Below are 24,451 nucleotides of genomic sequence, written 5' to 3' on the forward strand. Positions count from 1 at the left end.
CTCCCGGCAGCTTGATTGTGAACGGCAATAATTCAAAAGCATGAGACAAATCGAAAGCAAATTGTCTGCCGGTGTTATCACTTGCCATATCAGTTGGACCGGCCACCGAGGCAGTACTTGAGTTTTCGTACAACTAAAGTTGTTAGGACACGCCTCGATTTCCTCCAGCTCATCTCGTCAGTCGCATTTTGTCCGGCCAGTAGAATCGTCCTGCAGTTGGTGTTCTAAGTCAGATTACGTGCCATAGTGATAACTAGATCAGAGAATATGACACAGTGAGATAGAAGAGTGCTGAAATCCGTCATTAGCAGAAACTCAGTGCTTTAGATTGGGCCAGGAAAAAACTATTCAACCGATCAACAATGGTGAAACAAATAACGGAGAACCCATACGGGCAGTTTACGACCGAGGACTACACGGTCTTCGTGTTCATGCTGAGTGTGTCAGCTGGTATCGGAATCTACTTTGGGTTCTTCGAGGGCAAGAAGAACAAAACCACCGAGGATTATCTGTTCGGCGGTCGAAAAATGAAAGTGTTTCCCATTGCGGTTTCGCTTATCGCGAGGTGAGTGCAATGTTGATTATGTTTGGGTAGGTTGTTAATGTGGTAAGATAGAACCGCAGCGCAGATGAATCCAAGTTGAGAAGGTTCTGGTTCATTATTTTATATTTATGATGCTGACGTTAGGTTGTTTTGCCAAAACTGTTCAATAACATGGACGAGATTATTTGGTGTGTATTTGCGTTGCGTTTAATAATATTATATACAGAGAGGCGAAAGATGTATATGCTTAATTGAAATCAATTTTGAATTATCTTCTGCGTTATGTTGATTTTACCATGATTTAAAAATCAAATGAGGTGATTTAGAGTCACGTTGTTTCTTGATTTTATAAAAAAAAACCTTTCTTGATCATAATTTTCTGATGCCCATAGCTCTCATTTATGAAGAGCTCAAATTACTCAATCCAATTCCAAAGCTCTTCATAAGAGCTTCCGTTAAGAGGCTATGTGCGTGAGGAATTTAAAATAATTTTAATTTAATTGACTATACAAGAAGATAGGATTGCTATATTTTCTTCAATGGGATTTAGAATTATTGACGTCAGAAAATTTGAAATGAAATATATCTGTGTAGGTATCTGCAATGAATAGCAATTTAAATGAGACTGAATGGTACACCCTACCAGGAAATGTAAGATTCTTTTACAGATTTGCATGACAATTATGCATAATTTGCAATGTTTCACAACATGAACAAATTCTGTAATGTGGTCGCCGGAAGATTTTTAAAGCAAATTAATTACATAGCTTATTGTTCGAACAAAGTTTGTTTCCCCAAATGCATTGTGTTTAGAAAATCATCTCGTGAAGGTATTATACAAAAATATACAATCTTGAAAAACTTGTCTGTACGCTGCAGTCCATTGCGAGAACTGCCATATCATTTGTTGCATGAAACATATGCAGAGGATGTAATAAATTCAACCTTACACTGGATGTAAGAGAAATTTGTTTTGCGTGTAGGTAATGGTTCATTCTTTTGGCCCTTCGCTATTACGCTCAGCGTTGCCAGTATTCCAGATTTATCTGGATTTTACAGATTTTCAGTCGTCTTGCCAGATACACTGAAAGATCACATTTATTTCCAGATTTTTAAAAAAATGTTCCAGATTTTCCCAGATTTTTAAAATGTGTTGCTTTATAAATATCATTGCAATTAATGGGCCCTCTAATAAAAAAAATAAAAAAAGCCAAACTTACTACTTTAATTATTAAAGGCCATCAACGTTGGGCATTATTGCAACATCATACATGGAATTGTTACAACATGTTTGCAATGGATTGCAGAATCATGAAAATTGAGACATTTTCTAAACATTGTCGGCTGTCAAAAATCTTAATTTTTTTAAAAACTTCGAGCCTGGAATTTTTTTTATTTGGAGGTTTTGTTTACATTTTGGTTACAATTATTTTTTTGGAATCTTGGATTTATAAAAATCAATATATCAATATGGAGGAATTTTCCTAATTTTTGAATTTAGAGAAATCGAAAACTGTTCAGATTTGAAAACAATAAATTGAGCTTTGGAAAATTAGCAAGACTTTTGAATCTAGACAACCACCAGGACTTTGAGGTATGTTCGTGATATTTTTGAGGATAATTAATTAGATTTTTAAATAGAGTTTTAAAGTACCTGTGAATATTGAGTTACCTTAGCAGTCTGAAATACCTTAGAATTCTGAATTGCCCTAGATTTCAGAATTTTAAGGTAATTCTGAAAATAGTTTACAGTGAAGTGTAAGTATGCAGTCTGTGCAACCTTTGATTGAAGTGAAGACGGTATAAATTGTCTTTTGCAAACTCTGATGACAATAGCATGGAGATTTGTGAAGAAAGGAAATAGTTAGAATTCGGAAAATAAGTCATAGAAAATTCTTAACATGAAACTTAAGGATAATGCTGATATGAATCGTGAGAATAATTTCAATGGAATTCTGCCCAATGTTCCTATGGAGATTAGGTTTTATCAAGTTTTAAGAAATCTGGTAATTTCTGGGAGACTTTCAAGGCTATTTTGGCAAAGTACTTGAGTACTTAGAGTATACTGAAGCGGATAAGTCTGAGAAGAATGTGACGGTCATTCTGAAGAGCGTACCAAGGAAATTATTAAGAATATTCTAAGGGAATTTCATAAAGAAAAATTGAGACAAAATTATGCCAATTCATGGAAATTATTACCAGTTTGAGGAAATTGTGGAATCAGAGAGCGTTTTATAAGCGATTGCTAGGCACTCTTAGAATGTTAGTGAAAAAGTTTGGATATTATCAAGATTAGTTTATGGGAATCCAGAATAGAAGTATGATGAAATTCTAGGATGATTAAAATTGAACTCTGTAAATGAAGTACATTCAGACTAACAAAAAAATTCATGATCTGGGACCCAGGAAAAATATAAATACAAGAATTTAGATTCATTTCAAGATCCTGAGACTTCAAAAATGACACGCTTTCAGACTTTCATTTTAGTTATATAATAATATTATTTTTTGGTATAAAGTATTGGTAATGGTCATGTAGAGTTACCCGTAGCTTAGGTAAACTGTGAGTGAGTACCACGATGTTATGCTTTGATTCTCACTTCAGCCAGGAGAATTTTAGCTTGAAATAAAATTGCCTACTGGTCTACCGAGTGTTGTGAGTTGAATGATGTCAAGAATGAGATGTCAAGCCTGATGAATCACAGAGTAATATTAGAATTATTTAGAACTAATAAAATCTTTAAGACATATTTTGGTACTGCATCAAATAGTAAGGACTAAATCTACGATTAGTAAAAAAAATCATCCCATCAAAGTTGCTTGAATCTTTGCTGCTATATTTTATACCAAAAATTTAAATCAATTTTGAAATGCTGCGTAATGGATATTTAAACTTTTTGGGAACACTGTGTCAATAATTATATATTTTTTAAAACATGGAATTCATAAACATTCTGAGGGGGAGGTAGTTCATCGATTCTTCCGGTTTGCCTCCTAGCATCGTGCTATAAGGTACCAGGCGATAACCAGGGTAGTTGATCGATAGCTCAATGACGTCATTTCGTTGGCGTCTGCAATGGGAAATTCTCATAGCAGGCGTTGACGATGGGACGTTGTCGAGTTGTTGAATAGCAACTATCGTGGTAGCTCACCGATTACCTGTCGATCTGCCAAATTTGGAAAGACGTCTGCATTGAATTGTCTCATATAATAATATTCCGCCCACTATATCACAAGAAATTGCGAGTAGCTGAGTGGAATGGAGATAAGTTAAGCATTGGGTACAGGACCAAGTCTCCCCTGGGTGGTGCCAAAAGATGAGCGCAATAGAATCATCAAGTTGCCATAAGGCACGGAATGAGACTACTGCATGGCTGGGTAGTCAAAGTCTTCCATTCGTTAGACATTTCAGGTGGATTAGAACAGGTTTAGGTTTAGGGTGGGCGTTGGCCAGATTTGGATTTTTCAGATGTAATCCTGGATAGGACCCTGTCATTGAACGTCGCGTGAAAGTGGAACTTAATGAAGGCCTAAGTACTTTTTCGTAGTTTTTAGTTTTCGGATTTGAAAGATCGTCGGTTACAGTGGCCTGCTTACTGAGCAGAAAAACGCGGTCCCAGGTCCTTACATATCAAAGAGAATTATGGAAACTCGTTGTTGTCGTTGGTTCCGGGTTTGAATGGATACACAAATTTGAGCAACGGTATTATGTGATATGATGGGCTCGGTGGCCTTAGAGCAACCGTTTTTGCTTACTGAGCAGAACATCATGAGTCTAATCTCAGGCCCATCCACATTCAAGATTCGTCAATCGTTTTATTTGTTAATATGACTACATGGTAAAAACACCCAGACAACCAGAATGCACGTATATTCAAAGTTGTTTTCGTGATATACAAACATATATACAAGCCGACAAATCGTATAGAATGCAAAGAAATGGCTTATACGTACAAAAGTGGAGGCCATATACGTGCAAATTTAAATTTAATTTTAAACAAGTTGATTTAACATCATATACGATTTAATCTGTAATAACAAATTCACTTTGAAAAGTCTTACGATGTAACCCGATTTGATTTATGATACAGTACGACGGAAAAATGAATGATCGTATATAGGTCGGAAATTTGCATTCTATACGATTTAACTTAAACATAATGCGATGTATGCCATTCTTATATGCGATTTTGACTTAAACTGTGGCAATTTACGATACTGTCTGCACATTGTTATACGACTACTGGTTGTCTGGGCAGCAACTCGGTGATTAAAAAGGTGCTCGTCTGCCTGGTGGCAAACGTTTTTGCTTACTGAGCAGAAGACCGTGGGTTTAGTCCCAAGCTCCTTCGCGTTATATGATCGTTAGGACATCAATTCAGCTTATCGTTTACCAAAACGAACTCTGCTGCAAACCCAACCCTCTTATCCAACATCCCAGTGATTCCTCGTGGAAGTGCAGAGGTGTTCTCGGCTTCCATCAAAGCGAGTGTCATGTCAACACAATCCTTCCCATTCCTTTCTTGACCTGTGTTCGGGCGCGGCCGGCGCTGGTATTGCCTAATTTAAGATCACCAGTTTTTACACATTGAGGATGATTGCTAGTCCCAAGCATCGTCTATTGGTTCTCTGTGTAATTACAGCTGATCTGGCAGTAACAGAGTAGCAACCGTGGGCGGTCAATCAAGCTCAAGCTCAAGCATGGAATTCATAAACATTCTGATATACTTTGAATAAATTCCAGATGATCACGGGAGATTGGCACATCACGTTGATTTCAATAGCATTATGTTAAAAACAGGATTTTTAGGAGCATTCCAGATTATTCCAGATTTTATATTTTGAATGATCCAGATTTTTCTGAAAATGACCTGGCAACGCTGATTACGCTGACTCCCAAATTCTTCTTGATGGCTTTGACGGTCTTATACGAGCTTATGGCTGATTTAAATTTATGTTCTCTGAAGCATTTCCATAGTTATTAACTGAGAGCTTTCTATGTCAACAAATGCATGAATGATTGTTGCTGACCTTTTTCAACGCTAGATGGTTTGTGAAGCAATATTTTTTCGCGTCGCCATTGCAATGTATGGAAATGGCATCATTGGATCATACTGTTAATATGATATATTTCGAATAATGTAACCAAATCACTTTTTTTTTCAGAATAATCGACCTGTAATTTTTGATTAGTTGGAGATCGTTTAAACTCTTCTTTTTCACTTCATGTATTCTGCACACCCCTAGTGATGCATACGGACAACGTGAAAGATTTCAATCCTTGGCGGCTGCTCGCTTTTGCCTTGAGATCTCTGTCGACATCCTTTATTTTCTTGTTGAGGCTCCGCCGCCATGAGCCCCTTTGTCTGTCTCGTCTGACCGTTTGACTTATTCCTGATAAACGTGCCATTTTGGAAGCATATTTGAGATCTGCAGATCTTCATCTTGATCTTGAGTCTTGAAAAATTAACCCGATTACCTTATTTAAATTTACGATCTGTTGGAGATCCTTCAAATTATACACATACTAATATCTGTCGAACCAGCAATCTTGGGAGAATATCTGGAGACGTAATTTAGTCTTTTTGAACACTTGAAGATCTTCAGAATAATACTTGATCAACCTGAAGTCTCGTGGGGCCTCCCTTAGCTCAGTCGGTAAAAGCGCACCTACAAAGCAAGATCATGCTGGAGGTGGCTGGGTTCGATTCCCGGTCCGGTCTAGGAATTTTTCGGGTTGGAAAATTTCTCGACTGCCCTGGGCATAATAGAGTATGATTGTACTTTGGTGTAGTAGTAAGCGTGACTGTTTTCTCATCCCAATGGGTCTCGGTTCAATCCCAGCCGAGGTCGGTGGGATTTTTCTGAGGCATAAACAATAGAGTGATGCAAAATTTGAAATTTTCGCTCCACAATACTTAAACGATTCCAAATCGGATCCTGACTAACCTCTCAAAATTTGAACCCATTTGGTGAGAAACTGAGATGGCACAAACCATTTGAAGTTTGTATGGGAATTACTATGGTAAAACCAAGATTTTTGTTCATGTTCACCATATCGGTCTGCTTCAAAAGCATTCAACTGTACTTGTATGAAATTTTCCCAGCTACAACTTTTTGATTAAATGCAAGGATCGAAAGTTATCAATGGTTCAATGCGCTGATGTGTTATGATCATGTTCAATCAACTGCTCAGCAGGCAACATTGGTGTTTCTGGGGCGTTGAATAGGAATAGGAAATCATGGCTACAGAGCAGCTGCTTGATCATGTCATAAGTTTACCAATATCTTAAATAATTAATAACTTTTTCCTGTCTAGTTTTACATAGAAACGATTTTCAGCAAAGTTATAGCTGAGAAAATTTTCTATAAGAATGGCTATCGAACTGTTTCGAAGCTCAATATGGAAAAAGACTAGAAGGCAATGAACAAAAAGTTGAGATTTCCCATAGTAATTTACATGTAAATTTCAAATGGCTTGTGCGAAGTCTGTTTCTAACCAAATGAGTTGTAACTTTGGGAGGCTAATCAGGACCCGATTTGAAACCATTTAAGCACTGTGGAGCGAAAAAGTCAAATTTTGCATCAGTCTAATAAACATCTCTGGTCACGTCTTCCTTCGGAAGGGAAGTAAAACCGTTGGTCCCGGCCCATGTGTATTGAATGGGTGCGATATCCAACGCAGGTGTGGAAGCTGACATCCTGCACATTCGACTGCCCTCAAGGGATGGCAATCGATGTCCGTCGGTGATTGACACTAGATTGCGGAACAAAGACCGACGTTAAATAAAGGAATTTGATGTTAATGCCATTCGTTTTACGTGTATGTAATGGTACCAGATTTCGGCCCAAAACCCATTCCCCCACCCTTATCACCATCTGTCGAGCGTATACTGTCTATGGCAGTGTACTCAATAGATAACGGTAGTGTTTTAGCAACGATCTGTTTGTTTGTTCTTGGGCATCCCCAGATCTCTATTCGTGCGCCAAATGCGATGTTTGCTCTTCTTACTCGGCAAATGGGATGTATCAAGATGTAAACGGGACAGTAAATGGCCTTTGGTGCTCTCGGAGATTGTTCTTATACATTACCTACAAACAATGTCAAGAAAAATACAGTTACTTAATCCAAGGCCATGTGCAGTATCAGTATATTTTACGATTGTTTTTGTTTTCATTTACATGAACACGCTTATAACAATACACAAATATAATAGTAAATTACTACAGATTGAGCCAATAAAGTAAATAAGAATGACATTTATGGCATGATGCATGAGTTATGCAAATTGCGTTAATGCAAATTCCTAACTTAAGAAACATTACCTACATGGTATTCGTCTACCGCTCACTAAACCCGAGACTAATTCACAACGATTTTTCATATATAGCTATAGCTTTCTGTGGGCCAAAAGTTATTCAAAAAATAATTTATGTAGATTTCAGCTATTTTTCAAAATTCCGTTTTTAGATACGCCGTTTTCAAAAATTACTCTTGAGAAAATAATCATGTTTAAATGAAAAACCCTGGGTAGTAATAAACATATGCCCAACCGGTTTGCTATTCGAGATGGAAATGCTCTAATGCAAAAGCGGTACTGGCTTAGGCTCTGAACCATTTGGCGAATTTTTTTAACTTTTGGTTAAAATTTGACAGATGGAAAGTTATCGGTTAACCCTGCTATCCGAGCATGGTTATTTCTGACAGACAAGAAGTTAAATTTTGACGACCGTTGCTCGAAAACCGGTCGATCGACAGCACGGGGATTTTCGAACATAAGAAATAACTTTCGAAATGTCACTTTTAACCATGAGTAAAATATAACTCGGCAAATGGTTCACAGCCTTAGAAAGCTCTCAGTTAACAACTGTGGAAGTTCTCAAAGAACACTAATAGTACGTTCAGACTATAGCTGATATGATAGTGTGAGTGCACATAGAAAGCCCATGTGGAACGCTACCACATCACATCGCTCGTTGAGCAGAAAAACGAGCACTTTTTGATTCACCGATTTGTTTGCACTTCCCCTTCTGTTCTGTGAAGATAGCCTATATTACATGATATAAGCCGTAGTCTGCACGGGGTATAAGCATAGAGGTAACTCTAAGACCAGAAGGTCCCGAAAAAACGTGCTCAACTTCTTGGCTCAGCTCTGGTACCCTCTTCGGTCTCAAGCTAATCGATGCACCCCTAAAAACATAGGAAAATCGACGAACCCCTAATTTTTTCTGTCAAACTTTCATAGCGAATCAAAACAAACATAGTGTAGTACTGGAATTTCGACTAGAATGGGGTACGTTAATCGATTTGCTTGGGACCAATAGGCTAGTCAAGTAGTGAGCCAATTTAAAATCGTTAGTTTTGTATTGATTGTTGGTATAAGGCTGTGTTCCATTTGGTGAATTTTCTCTTAAATTTAAAATTTCGAAAATAAATTTAAATCCCTCTGTTGTTGATCGTCCGATTTTCGAGAACGTGTCTGTCAAAACTGATTCATCGTCTGTCAGAAATAGCTTTGCTACAAGGGGGAGGTGGCTGTCAAATACGAACAATCGTCGCCTACCTCACATAAGTGGTTCTAAACGACAACAAGCTATAAGATCTCCGACTGATTAAGGCTGTGAACCATTTGCCGAGTTAAATTTAACTCGTGGTTAAAAGTGACATTTCGAAAGTTATTTTCTATGTTCGAAAATCCCTGTGCTGTCGCTCGACCGGTTTTCGAGCCACGGTTGTCAAAATTTAACTTCTTGTCTGTCAGAAATAACCATGCTCGGATAGCAGGGTTAATCGATAACTTTCCATCTGTCAAATTTTAACCAAAAGTTAAAATAATCCACCAAATGGTTCAGAGCCTAAATGGATGACGAAGTTTGACGTTACTTTCCTTCAACCGTTTAAACAGCGGGAGTACGAAAGATATGACAAAATTCACTGAGTCTTACATATTACATCTCAATGATGGATGTTCAGTAGGCCGATTTGACAGCACATCCGGCCCCTGGTTTGCTAGAGTAGTAGGTTTATTTGGAACTTTTCCATCTGTCAAATTTAAGTGATAATTCACCAAATCTGGAGTGATTTGAGATTTGGGCGTAATTGCTTTTGAAAACAAACGCTTCACTTGACGATTTCTCGCGAATAAAAGCTCAGCCTAGAAAATTAACAACACAAACAGGTAGAGGAATGATTCATATAGCATGTGGTGTAATTTGATTCCGACGTGTTTGTTTACAAAAGCAATTACGCCCAAATCTCGAAGTTCTCCGGAAATGGAACGCAGCCTAAGTTGAGGGCCGGCATAACGTCCTAGAAGGGACGAATCTATGACAAAAAGTCGAAAGGCAAAAAGTCGAAAGGCAAAAAGTCGAAAGGCAAAAAGTCGAAGGACAAAATGTTGAAGGGACAAAAGGGCGAATTAAACTTAGAGGGACAAAAGGTTGAATCGACAAAAAGTCGAGTGGACAAAAAGTTGAATGGACAAAAGGTCGGATTGAACTAAGAGGGACAAAAGGTCAAATGAACAAAAGATCGAATTTTACATACAGGCCCAAACACAATGTGGATGGAAGCCGAACGGAAACGGAAAGTTTGACAGTTATCACAAATGACATCAAGATGCCTAACCGAAGTCGATTTGCTTGCAACAAGTTTTCAATCCGACAAATTGGCTTACTCAGATCGGGCTTTTCCGCTGCCATTGCCGTTCCGCTTCCGCTGTCATTGCGCGTGGGCCTTAAAGGTTGAATGGAAAAATGGTTGAAATGAACAAAAAGTCGAAGTGGACCAAAGTTCAAAAAAACCAACATCAAAATTAACAAAATATTGTTCAGACATTTTTCGCTCAGAGTTTAAAAGAACTTAAAAAAATACTGTGCAAATACTACCAAAGAACTGTACATGATTTGAAGAAGGAACTTATTATAAAGAAAGGCAGTTATTTGTCTCTTAAATTGCAGTGACACACACAGATACTATTTGTTATCTTAATTTTTCAAATAATTGCTCAAGATTTAAAGATGAAAAATATTTGAGAGTTTGTCACACATTTTATATAATTTGACCAGTTTGTCCATTTAGACATTTGTACATTTCGACCTTTTATGCATTCGACATATCAAGAGCAAATTTTCATTATGTCGTAAGTAACATTCGCACCAATCCGAGAAAAATAAAGTTTTGTTTTGATGACCGAAAAGTTATTCCTATTTCCAAGTAAACACATATAATCTCATAGTAATAGCAATGTTTAACATATTTACTGCCGCTCTTCGCATGTCGGTCCCATAGTCGTTTTTGTCAAAACTGAGTTTTTCAAGGCAAATGGTAGATAATCACCCATATTTTTACAATACTGGATGAACTTAATAACTTTGTTCTGAAAAAGTTTGGAAAGACAGTAAAATTGGTTGTCCCATCACATAAGAAGCAATGGTACGAAGCAAACGTAAAACGCGATTTTCTCGGCTTGCTGATTTTCGCTATGGGACGGACATGCGAATAGCGGCAGTTTAGCAGGGTTTTAATAATACAAATGCAAATCGCTAGCTTTCATGCTAAAAAATACTGGTTTTTGAGTCAAAAGTTATTATACGTCGTTTGGTGGCCCCTATTGTTACTTAAGTCAAAGTGTATTTACCAGGATATTCGGGAGAATTATCAATTACGTCTCCTTACGTGCAGCCCATTCATCATTTTAGGACCACCGAAATCATCTTAGCAACAAACAGTTCGATTTATTCACTTTAATAATGAGAAAGCGAAACGACGAACGTACACTTTTCACGGGTTTCTCAGCGCTGTTACTTAAGTCAAACGGCATCTCCATAGAAATTGGGTGACTTAAGTAACATCGAAAACTATTTTGATCGGAAGGTGATTACGTCAAAAAGCAATTTGGCTGGCAAATAAATTTAAAAATGGGATTTGATCCTATATTCGGACAGTATATAGTCACAGACAAACAGACGTAACTCTTTGAAAAACTTGTTCTTGAAAACATAGTATCTCAAAACATATAACCTCAGTAACGACATCTCTCTGGCTTCTCGCGGAAAACAAGCTTGCTCGCTAACTCGTAAACAATATTGCATAAAAGTTCTATCGAATGTATGGAAACGTCAAAGTGATCCGATGCCAGCGCTGCGGCGAGTAGTTCGCGAAACTGATAATATTCTAATCAACCGTTAAATGCATGAACGAAGACACACAATGAAGAGTTACGTCTGTTTGTCTGTGATATAGTGTAATAGCAGGAGAATCGATTGACACTGATAGCTCGACTTTGTTTACCTTTGTTACATTCGACGTAATGAAAATTTGCTCTTGATATTATATGCATCAACCCTTCTATCTTTTGTACATTCGACCTTTTGTCCTACAGCCGAAGGACCAAAGAAGCAGGATATTTAGAAAAGGTCCTTTGCTGTACACAGAAGTCGTACAGAACTGTCATTGGATTCCGAATTTGGACATTCGAAGGAGATAATAAATTTTTCGAAAAATTCCTACAACCGACTCGCCGCGTTGTAGCACTATTTACAAACCGTTCATCGTTTTTCATTTTCTTCCAACAACTCCCCGCGCTGTCTGCGATGGAAAGCCAAGTGGCAAATAACGAGATAATATTTGATAAGCTCAGTTTTGAAAAAAATAAAAGCTAATACCGTAAAGTAGCATAATTCTGCGCGCCTAAGGCCTCATTCCACGCAATTTAAAAATTTCTAAAATAATTATAAATAGTATATAATTTGAATTGAATTGTACATGTAGGTATTAACCACTTGTATATGGGAAAATATTAATTTAGATAAGATTGTAAAATACTGCAGATATTTGGCAAAATGCGCAGAATTATGGCACTTGCAGCTGAATTCCGGGCATAGATTTCATCATCATCATACCTAATATCATATCATCATAATATGTAGAAATTTCTTTCTCTTCGAAGAAATTTATGCCAGGAATTCAGCTTTATTCGTAAAAATTAACATTTTCCTGTATTTCACAAATAAAATAAAATACCGTAGCTTTCATTTACTAGCAACATCTGCTGCAAAAGTCAAACACCCAACGAACAATTTTAGGGGTAGATAATCTTATACAGGCAAAATTTGGTCTGCAGATAAAATTATTTGTTGAGTATGCAGGTATTCCATTGTGATTGAAGTTGCCATCTCAGGCAAATGACCGAATTTGATCCTACATGCATACATGAGATTATAATTGAGTGATGTTGTGACAACTTTTGCAATTTGGGCTATCTCCCGAACGTTAGCCATAGATAGTGGAGAACAATCCATAATGCACCCCTGGGGTAAAATGGCCCCATGTTTTTTTTATCGATGCTTTCCATTACTGATTCTGGGATTTTAAGTGTCAGAAGGCTTGTTCAAGTAAATTCACGAATTGACAATCGGAAAGCTAAAAAAAACAGTACTGGATTATTTCTCCTCAGGGGTGCGTTTTCGATCATCCTACCGTACCTCACGCGTTGCATTGAATTTTATTCTTATCAGTGTTTTTGTATTGCAACACTGCATACACCCGACTGCAACCAATTGTCTGGCATCCCTATCTTGCTTATCTTACCTTCATGAGACTAAACAACAACATCCGAGCAACCCCACGAATTATGGGCGCCACTAAAAGATCGTAATTTGTAAACAAACAGAAGATTCACGGTCGATTTTATGAAAAGGTATGACTGGTTTCAGTTGGTGCCGTCTAGTTAGACTGATGCCATAGTGAAGGCTGGCGCACAATGGATAAGTTTTCAGGTTTTTTGACAGTTGGCCCATGTATTATCTGTCAAAAAACCCTGAAACTTATGCGCCAGCCTTGAGAGCAAAGAGAAGCGAAGAGGCGAGCAAAGCGTTGAAACAATAGAGCTAATAAACTATAGAGGAAGAATAGCGCTGCCGTCGCTGTCGAAACATCTTTTCCTTACATCTAATAGGGACACAACTGTTAAAGCGAGAAAAAACTATGCAGTTTGACAGTTCTGTATCCGGTATTATTCAACATAGGAACAAAGGGAACACCAGCGCTATTCTTCCTCTATAGTATATTAGCTCTATTGTTGAAACGATATTAAGCTTCGCTCTCACTATGGAATCGGCCTTTGTTATTTATTTATTTCGTCAAGCCAGTGTAGATGATTATTGATGATTATTACAATGTTTACTTACATACTATGCATTAATTCTATTCTGTTTTAGCTTAGTATTTATTTGCTGCTTGGACATAGTGATGTCAATAGTTCCGCAATGCAAATTATATAGGCGCATCATTCCATTGATTGGGCTATTTTTTACATAGTTTGTTCTGTACGATTTTTCAGAAAATAAATTCCGTGTTCTAAGATATCGACAAGGTGTGTAAAAGTTAAATTGCGCGAGAATTTCTGCCGAATCTATGCGCATTGAAATAATGTCGTTGATGAAGCATTGCAAATTGGCGGCGCTCCTTAAGTGTTTGTATATTGATGAGCATGCAGCGCGCTTCATAAGATGGTAATGGAAATGCAGTTCAATTCAATTTATGTAAAGCATTTAAAAGAAATTGTTTTTGGACAGATTCTATACGTTCTTCGTGTATGGAAATGTATGGATTCCATACTGGGTGGCAGTATTCCAGAATTGGCCTTACATATGTGGTATATACTAGCTTAATAGTGTATAGTGGGTCTTCGAAATTATGACTGAACCTTTTAGGCTGTGAACCATTTGCCGAGTTAAATTTAACTCGTGGTTAAAAGTGACATTTCGAAAGTTATTTTCTATGTTCGAAAATCCCTGTGCTGTCGATCGACCGGTTTTCGAGTAGAACTTAGCCAAGGTTGTCAAAATTTAACTTCTTGTCTGTCAGAAGTAACCACGCTCGGATAGCAGGGTTAATCGATAACTTTCCATCTGTCAAATTTTAACCAAAAGTTAAAATAATCCACCAAATGGTTCAGAGCCTTAATGAAGCCTAGCATTCTGTTTGCTTTACTAATGATAGTATTATAATGTTCTATAAAAGTTAGTTTGGAGTCTAGGATTACACCTAGATCTCTTACAATTTTGCTTTTTTCTACTATTTGGTTACCTTATGATATTTCAATATGCGGTGTTTCAATTTTTCTGCTAAATGCTATTGTGGTACATTTTTTTACGTTCAGTTGAAGTAGACTTTTACCACACCAGGTATGGAATACATTGATTTCATTCTGGAATTCTTCTGCATCGCTAGAATTACTTATTTCCATAATGAGCTTCATGTCGTCTGCATATACAAGCAGTTTTATTTTTTTTAAGTATGTAGGAAATGTCGTTTATGTACAAAATAAAAAGAAGTGATGAGAACCCTGGGGTACCCCAGAGTTGACTGAAATTGGTTCTGAAAGATTATTTTGAAAGGGGACTATTTGTTTACGATGTGTTAGGTATGATTGAAGCCAATTCAAAAGTCTAGCCTCCATTCCTATTTTCTGCAATTTGAGGATTAATAATGGTATGTCGATGTGGTCAAATTCTTTACTGAAGTCGGTGTATAGCGCTTCAACGTGCTTGCCACTGTCCAACGCTTTAAGAATGAAAGAACCATATTATAGAAGATTAGAGGAAGTTGAGCGACCTTTAAAAAAGCCGTGCTGTTTACTTGTAATTAGATTTTTCACCTGCTGAAAAATATTGCCGTTAACGATTGATTCAAAAAGTTTTGGAATGCAAGAAATAATAGCAATCCCCCGTTAATTTCGAATGTCTGATTTTGCACCTGATTTGAAAATAGGTACCAATAAGATGATTTCCAAATTTCAGGGAATTTTCCATTTTTCAGAGACATGTTGAAAAGACGCTCTAGAGGAAATGCGAGTTCTTCAGAAAGGTTTTTCAAAAATATGGGTGCGCTGCCGTCAGGTCCAGACCCTTTCGGCGCGTGCATTGAGGACTTCATGTTGAGAAAGTTGGTTGACAGAGATGTGTTTAGAAATTTCATTTACTGTAGGGCTTTAGTTTCTGTGACGGCGCCGGTGATGTAACGGTAAGCGTAATTGTTTTATCACCCCAGTGTGTCTGGGTTAAATTCCAGCCGAGGATGGGATGTTTCCAAGATGAAAAAAGTCTCAGGTCACTTCTACCTTACTGTATGTGTATTTATTTTTGTAATTAAATTAAAACTCTGCAATCACAAACTTTGAGAGCATTCTGGTCGAAATTGTCTATGCTAGAGATCTCAATTGGGTTCTCTAAGGGTATTGAGGTAAGTGCATATTCGTAATCTGCATTAAAAATGGAACCCAAACCCAAAATTTCATAAATTTTGGTACACTGGAACTATTTCAAATAAGTACGATTACATTTGCAAAAATCACCTTATTCGCGCCTCTTGGTGTCACTTTGTATGGGAGCGAGCTGTCAGTTTGTCAGTTTAGTGTCAAACAGTGAAGTTATTATTTTGCTTTAAATCTTGATTTAAAGTCCGAGGTACACGACCTCTTTGGACTATTCCACCACTGTGCCGTTCAGGCAGATCTTGTTATTCTCCGACGGAACAAGTCTAGAAGATTTAGAGTGTGGAAAGATAATGACCTGGGTCTTTGCCGCGTTGATACGGATCTTCCAGCTGTTGAAATATTCAGACAGGACGTCCAGGCCTCTCTGAAGTTTGGCAGTCAGAGCTCCGATGACCCTACCCTTGTAGACGATGGATGTGTCATCTGCGAACAGAGACAACGATCCACCATCAGGGAAAGCCGGCATATCGGAGGAATAGGATGGGGCCAAGAATGCTTCCTTGTGGAACCCCGGCACCGATGTTGAAAGCATCCGATGAGATGCCATTCAGAGAGACTCGGAACGTCCTGTCTGATAGATAGTTGTTTATGATCTTCACTAGGAATATTGGAAGACCGTACTGCTGCAATTTGAACACCAGGCCATCATGCCAGACATTGTCGAATGCTTTTTCAACGTCCAACAACGCCATGGCAGATGTTTTCGAAACCGACTTGTTCCGTCTAAGAATGTTTGTTACTCGAGTCAGCTGGTGGACGGTCGAACGACCTTTCCGAAAACCAAACTGTTCCTCGAGTAACAAGTTGTTTTCATCAGCAGATGTTAGGAGCCGGTGGTACAGTGCTCTTTCGAACAGTTTTGATAACCCTGAGAGAAGGCTGATTGGTCGATAACTTGAAGGAGAGGACGGATCCTTCCCACAAGGGGAAGTAGCCAAGTCTGAGGCACTGATTCAAAATCAGTGCCAGATGGTTGTAGAATCTGGAACTCAAGTGTTTGAGTTCCAGATTCAGGATGTTGTCGAAACCTGGGGCCTTCATGTTTTTAGATGATTTGATATAGGCCAACAGTTCGTCAGCCGTAATCTCAGATTCCTCTGGAAAAATGTTGGGAATCTGAAGAAGATTGGTTGCATTTTCAGCAACCTCAGATTCATGAGGGCTGATGATGTTTTATCCGAGATTATGGGAGCTGACGAAGTGTTGACCTATCGCGGCAGCCTTCTCTTCAGGAGTTATCAGATGAACCACTGGGTCACCGGGACGATCCAGTGGGGTCAGTGGGGGAATGGGCCTAGGCTTGTTTTTAAGAATTTTTGTAAGTTGCCAGAAGGGCTTAGCACAATCTGGGAGAGAGCGGATCTTACTAGCAAAATCGTTATTTCTGAGATCCACCAACCTGGCCTGAATGATCTTTGTTAATCGATTACAATTGGTCTTCAAGTTAGGCAGGCCAGTACGCTGGTACTGCCTACGAATGGTGTTACGGAGTCTAATGAGATCTTTGGTAGGGCTGTCAAGGTTCAGAGTGTTACTTACCTGTCTGGATACTGGCACGTGTCGTTCCCTGGCCCGGGAAATCGCCTCCTCGATGGTTTGTAGACACCGGTCAACATCTTCTGACGTCCCCGGTTGGACATCGTAGTTGATGGTTGTGTCGACGCAGTGTTGATATTGCGCCCAGTTGACTCGATGGTAGTTGCGCCGGGAAGCTTCTAATCGGTTTACCGAGGATCCAACTTCGGCCACCACCGGGTAGTGGTCCAAGCTCAGCTCCTGGAATGCCACAGGTTGCGAGACGTTGTGTCCCATGTTGCTTACGAAGATGTCGATGGTCGCATGGACCCCAGACCGACTCAACCGGGTGGAAGAGTCCGGGGCCAAGATGGTATAGTGGCCCTCTTGCAGGTCTTCAGGTCTCGCTCCTCCGGGTGAGTTTGATGATGTCTTTGCGGAGGGCCACTGACGACCCGTCCCTGATGTTGGTTTGCTTGGGGCAGTAGGCCGCGATGATGGTGATTGGGCCAAGTGATGTGCACTCCGATGGCTTCAATTGTTTTCAGCTGGAAGTTTGGTAGCAGCCGGCAACTGATGTTCCGTCTTGCAGCGATGGCCACTCCTCCACCTCCAGAGCAGGTGCGATCAAGTCTGACGAGCCGGAAGTCGGGAAGGAATACATTCAGTTCGGGCTTCAGATGCGTCTCGGTGATGATAGCAATGTCGACCTCCTTGGTGTTGAGGAAATCGAGTAGCTCTCTATGCTTGTTCGTCAGTGAGCAAGCGTTCCAATTTGCAATTTTTATAGCTTCACGGTCCATACTTGGTGACGAGTGACAAGGCAGCATGAAGCTGTTCAGATCGAGTCTTGCAGGTACGCATGATGATGATGACCTCAGCCACGAGCGTCACAAGTTACTCCAAGGTGAACGGAGAATCGTCGACAGATTCACCTGAGACAGCACCAACGTATGATAAACCAGGGGCGGTGGATGAACCTGGAATTGGCTGGGCCGCAGCAACAGTGAGACGATGCTGAACTGTCCGACTGTTGGGAACCATTTGGATACTCGCAGGATTGGCTTGTTGGTTGTTGAGCGGAAGCGGGGCTAGGTTCGGAACATGTCGACGGGGCTGGAGAGCTGGGTACTGGACTTCCGTTAGTACAGGAGGCGAACGATGATTACGAAGGCAACCGAGCTGGTTGTTGATTGTGGCCTTCCGACGGATATTAATGAACTCCACTCGCTTGAGACATCCGCGATTGGAGGCTTGGTGGTTTCCACCGCAGTTGACACACGTTGGCTCGATGTCATCAACTTGCTCACAGGACGCAGTTGAGTGAGTTCCAGCACACTTGCCGCAGTTTGTCTTCATGTGGCAGTTTTTGGTGCCATGGCCATATGAGAGGCAGTTCATACACTGCGTTACATCACGATGTTGGGGTTTGTAATGCTCCCAACTGATGATGACCTGAAACAGGTCCCGGGTTTTGGATCTCAGAGCCGCAAGACTGGTAGATCCCTTCGTGAAATGCACCAGGAACAACTGATCACGGAAGCTGGTGTTTTGGTTGGGACGCCGGTTCATCTGGAACACGGCCTCAGGTTGGAGCCCAAGCCGCTCCAGCTCGGATTTCACCGCAGCAGCCTCGAAAGACGGTAATCCACGCAAAACCACCTTCAGTGGCTTGTCAGATCATGCGTGAAGAAGTCCACGTTGTTGTTCTTCAGGAAACTTCCTATTTGTTTGTACTCCTCCAGGCTGGAGCACATGATTTTGGTACCGATGCTGCAAAGCTTGAAGCGAGGCAGCAGCTTGTGTTTTGCCAGTTCGGCACCCAGCTTGGCAACATCCTTCACCGGCGTGAAAAGCGGGGGAATCCGCTCTCGTCTTGCAATGGGAACGGCGTCACCATCGCCATTTTCTTCCGGGAGTACTGTATACTGGTTGGCTTGCAGTACTCGTTTTCCGGCGTCATCCTGCGATGCGCTGGGCTTGATTAGCACCTTCTTTGAAGGGCCCGCTGCTGGCTCATTGGCACGTTTACGCACCATTTGTTTCGTGTTTGCATGTTCAATTAAACTTGCCAGAACACGAGAAGGTGGCGACACTTCCACGGCGCAACGCGACAGCACAAAACGAAACAAAATCGAATCGAGAACTCGAGCGAAAATACGGACTGAACAGCTCGACAGTCGAGCAAAGAATGGAGCAGAGGCAGGAGAACAGCTCTGATTTATATCTTTTCAGGTTCAAGCAGAATGTCGTGCAACCAAGTGGTATTCGTTTATGATGACTGGGTTTGGGAAAAAGGCTTATTTCATGAAAACAGTGATAAAACTATCATTTGTACATTTTCAAAAGTTTAATTACAGAAAGATTGGAAAAAATATTTTTTTCAGCAGGTTCGTAATGTAATATCCTATCGATTGGCGTACTTGGATTTTAATTTAATCTATAAATGGCAAAGTTACAAGCGTTCAAAACCTAACACTGCTTCACCACGCATATTGTTTTATTTGCACCCCAGTATAGTCGACAAAGACGTAGTTCTAGGTCAAAATATCGCTGTGCTCAGAAAACGAAGCTGTTTCAGATGATATATAAAAACGGATATATTTTTCAAAATTAAAGAACCCAATTTGTTATTTGAAAACCCAAAATCTTAAAAAATTGTTAAGTTCGTGGTATGCATTGAATTTTTAGATCCATGCAACTACGTATATGTCTTGGTTATAGATTTTCCAGCTCGTTTCCCAGGTAGGTCCCTTATTTTTTCCATGATCGAGATTTCCAAATTCGCCTCCCTTCTAAGTTCGAAGGGATCATAGTTATGATCTCCCGTGGAAATACATACTACATAATCCATTTTTTTTCTTCATAGTCAACTATCGGGAGTTTCGATCATGTCCGTTCCTGCTGAGATGTACTCCTACGGGGCACAATACTGGATCATTGCTCCCACGATGTTCATCATCACCATGATCATCAACTACATCTTTGTTCCGGTGTTCTACAACAATCAGATAACAAACTGCTATCAGGTACGGTTGAAGTTAACCCCCGGTGAAAATAGGACAATGCGTTCACTGAGGCACGTTTTTCTTTTTTCCAACAGTACCTGGAGGACCGCTTCAGTCCGGCGGTGAAAAAATTCGTCACGTTTACGTACGTTCTCAACATCTACCTGATCATGCCGATCTTCATCTTCATCCCTTCGCTGGCCTTCGCTCAGGTGACCGGAACGAACATCCACCTGATCAACGGGATCGTGTGTTGCGTGTGCATCTTCTATACTATGCTCGGTGGCATCAAGGCCGTCGTTTGGACCGACGTGGTTCAAGGTCTTATCATGTTCGCATCCTGTTTCCTAGTGGTGACGGTTGGCGTTATCAAGATCGGCGGGTTCGGAGAAGTTTTTACACGCGCGGCAGCCGGTAATCGGTTGGAAATTTTCGAGTAAGTGCAAATTGTCTAGGTCAATAGGATTTCGCTTTGATACTCAATTACAATCTCGTCTTTCGGTTATCAGCATGACCTTTGACGCAACGACGCGACAAACATTCTGGACGTCCAGTATCGGTAACGTGTTCCTTTGGACGGGATACTTGGGACTGAATCAAAGCTGCGTTCAACGAATGGTGGCAGTGCCGAGTTTACGTCATGCACGTACCGCTCTGTGGATTTTTTGCGTTGGCTTCATCATCATTACCAGCTTGAACTGCTTCACAGGGATTGTGATTTTTGCCAAATACTTCGACTGTGACCCCATCAAGGTTAATTTGGTTCAGAAGGCTGATAAGTTGCTGCCGTTCTACGTACAAGATGTGGTCGGTAATCTTAAAGGAATGCCTGGAGTGTTCATCTCGTGCGTTTTCAGCGCAGGACTTAGGTAACGATGTGTTTGCTTTATAGGTTTTAGAATTAACTGAATATTAACGCGCTAAATTCCTCTCCACAGCACCATGTCTGCCAATCTCAACTCGTTGGCCGGAATCATCTACGAGGACTATATTCGACCGTTCAAGCTGTTCAAGCATACCGACGCGTCGGCCAAGAATAGCATGAAAGTATTGATCTTCATCAGTGGCCTATACTGCATCGTGATGGGATTGGTGGTGGAACAGTTTGGTCACATTCTACAGATGGTGGTCACAATTGCCAGCGTTACGCAGGGCGCTGTCATGGGAATCTTCTGTCTCGGAATGCTGTGGCCTTGGGCGAACAAACACGGTGCCCTCTGGGGATCGGCTGTCAGTGTGATTGGAGTGTCCTGGATCATAACGGGAGCACAGTTTGCCATAAAAAATGGCGATTTGAGTTATCCGCCGTTGCCAACCAGCGTTGAAGGTTGCTCGGAGTATGGCTTCAACGTGACGCAGTCTGTTTTTAATGGACCGATTACGGACGACCCCAGTGACGAGTTCTCGATCTACAAGATCTCATTTGTGTGGTACTCGACGGTGGGGACCTTTTTGGTGTTCCTGGTGGCAATACCGGTCAGCTATATGACTGGGTCGCAAGATCTGAGCAAAATGCAACCAAAGTTGATCTCTCCGGTAGTTCATTGGATGCTTCCGAAAGAAGTGACAAATAGCGAGTTGATTCTAAAGACGAGTGATGAGTATGTGTTGATAAAAATCTCTTATTTTAGAAATGATATACAATGTTTTCACATTTACAGAAAAAACGAAGATGATCACATGAAGGAATGGGTTTTCACCCCGGCGGAAGAACAGAAAAGGAAGGAACTACTCGACGTCAATGAGCACATTTTGTAGATCTATCAATGCGTATAATGTAATAACAGAGTTTAAACAACTTTCAATTGAAATATAATCATTGTCGCTTCGTAAAAACTCTTCTACGATGAGTTATAGCAAATATTTTAAATTGGGTTCTTTAAGGGTATTGAGGTTAATGCATATTCGTAATCTGCATTAAAAATGGAACCCAAATCCAAAATTTCATCAATTTTGGTACACTGGAAATATTTTAAATAAATACGATTACATTAGCAAAAATCACCTTATTAGTGCCCCTCGGTGTCACTTTGTATGGGAGCGAGCTGTCAGTTTGTCAGTTTAGTGTCAAACAGTGAAGTTTTTATTTTGCTATAAATCTTGATTTAAAAATCGAGATGAAAGTGTGTGGGTTTGAAAAAAATATCGATGTGCTCAGAAAACGAAGCTTTTTCAGATGATATATAAAAACCGATATATTTTTCAAAATTAAAGAACCCAATTACTTTGTAATATTTGGTTATAGTATAAAGCATTATTTGTATTTATATAGAAATTAAAGGTACGTGCTTTGCACAAGTTTGTTTTAAGTTCCAACCAGGTGCAAATCACTTACATGTGTATAAAGTAGTTAGTAGAAATGTATACTTCAATAAAACATGATTCAGCATAAAATGTATTGGCATTGCAATTCGCATATCCATCCAATTCAGCGAAAGGGGAGGATATTCGCGCTCTATGCACAGTAACGTCGTGAAATGCACATCCTGAGGAGTTCCTCGGACCGTCAATCGTGAACAATTCCCACAAGTAGGCTTACTCAGATCGGGCTTTTCCGCTGCCGCTGCCGTTCCGCTTCCGCTGTCATTGCGCTTGGGCCTAAAACGCTGTCCAGACTGGAGAGTTATAACATGTTATAACGGTTGTCAAATAATTGCAACACAGAAACCACCATCAAGATAGCGCTATAACATGTTATAACTCTGTAGTCTGAACGTACTATTAGTTTGAATCAACGTAGATGTTATAGGTATAAACCAAAGATATTTAACTAACAAGATATCCCATTAATCAATTCCTCGTACAAGGCAATGGATACACCACCTTTATGTGATCGCAGTGACATCTAGTGAGTGCACATTGAAACTGTGGGGGAGTCCCCCGATAACTTCACCACCAGGGCTCAATCGCTCAATAAATGACAGGTGTCAGTATGACAGATGCCAGCCGAGGGAAGAAGATGATCGATGTCATCATCATTATATTTCGATAGCAAAATTCTCACTTTGTTACGATTGTATCGATTTTCAATCATTACCACGTTATTCGCAACAGAAACGCTTGAGAATACAAGGACACATCCAAGCTGGGCTTGTAATATGTTTTGCTTTCAAGTGAACGAGTTTCCAATATCACCACCGGTATCAGTAAGATGCATTGTTTACAATAGCAGATACGTCCCTTCGAAAAAGTAATCGAAAATTGATGATTTGTGAATCTGTTGCTCAACATAACCTTTATAAGCATAGAAGTATGCTTCGAAAAACGCAACGTATTGAAATCATTGCTTTGTAATAAAATATGCCATCTTCCTTGGCCAACGCTGCACGCATTCTATTCAAAAACTACGTTGGAATAATGATTACTTTCCTATTTTAAAAAGAAGGTATTTGTCAACGCCACCGAAATCGCAAACTGAAGCTGCCAGAGCTGAGAGATGACGATGAGTGATGACACCGCTTCGTGTTTTGATTTGCACTGTACCCTCCGCTCAATGGTGTGGGTTCGTACATGCATAGATGTTGGTGTGCATGTTTTCTTTCAACGCTGCAGTTCAACGTTGTATCGTCACAAACCTATTGGCGCTGTTATCTGTCTCTATAAATTCCAAAGAGTGAAGGGGGTCTCAGACAATTAGAATCTTAGCAAAGTAAACATTGCAGTAGAATCATTTTTTTTTTTCAATCTCAATTCATTCTTTTCCGGAACCCCTTATCTTATGGAACAATAACAAACAAAGATTATTCAATACAGTATCATTGTTGTTAGCAATATTTAGTTCGACTAATAATTTTAATGAGTGTACGATAACATCGTTGAAAATTGTTTCAATAATTTATAAAGCAAAATCATGTAAGATGTATTTTATTGGGAGCAATATTCATCCCAGAAAACCATGTCAAAACAAATATTTGCTGTTGGATTTCATAAAAGGCAAATCTATATGACTATATAATGATTGAGATAGATCTATTTACAATCTTTAAACCTCAAACATCAAAGGAAGCTATTGCCATGAGATATACATGTTTTCCTATACTGCAAAGTTAAATGACAGTCCAATAGTTTCTACATGTCTGTTTACACGCGACATATTAACAAAC

The 24,451-nt window shown here is 39.8% G+C and overlaps 1 protein-coding gene across 1 annotated transcript; it reads left to right on the forward strand.

Moving 5' to 3' along the window:
• Nucleotides 1–22,375, forward strand: LOC135705440 (sodium-coupled monocarboxylate transporter 2). Its single transcript, XM_065227186.1, has 6 exons — nucleotides 1–565; nucleotides 20,210–20,369; nucleotides 20,444–20,784; nucleotides 20,858–21,217; nucleotides 21,287–21,949; nucleotides 22,010–22,375. The coding sequence occupies exons 1-6, from the start codon at nucleotides 363–365 to the stop codon at nucleotides 22,104–22,106; spliced, it is 1,824 nt and encodes a 607-aa protein (XP_065083258.1). The 5' UTR covers nucleotides 1–362; the 3' UTR covers nucleotides 22,107–22,375.
• The last annotated feature ends 2,076 nt before the right edge of the window (nucleotides 22,376–24,451 follow it).

This window comes from Ochlerotatus camptorhynchus, unplaced genomic scaffold (genome assembly GCF_037179485.1).
Source record: "Ochlerotatus camptorhynchus isolate MF236.1 unplaced genomic scaffold, CSIRO-AGI_Acam_v1.1 ptg000267l, whole genome shotgun sequence".
Taxonomy (NCBI): Eukaryota; Metazoa; Arthropoda; class Insecta; order Diptera; family Culicidae; genus Ochlerotatus; species Ochlerotatus camptorhynchus.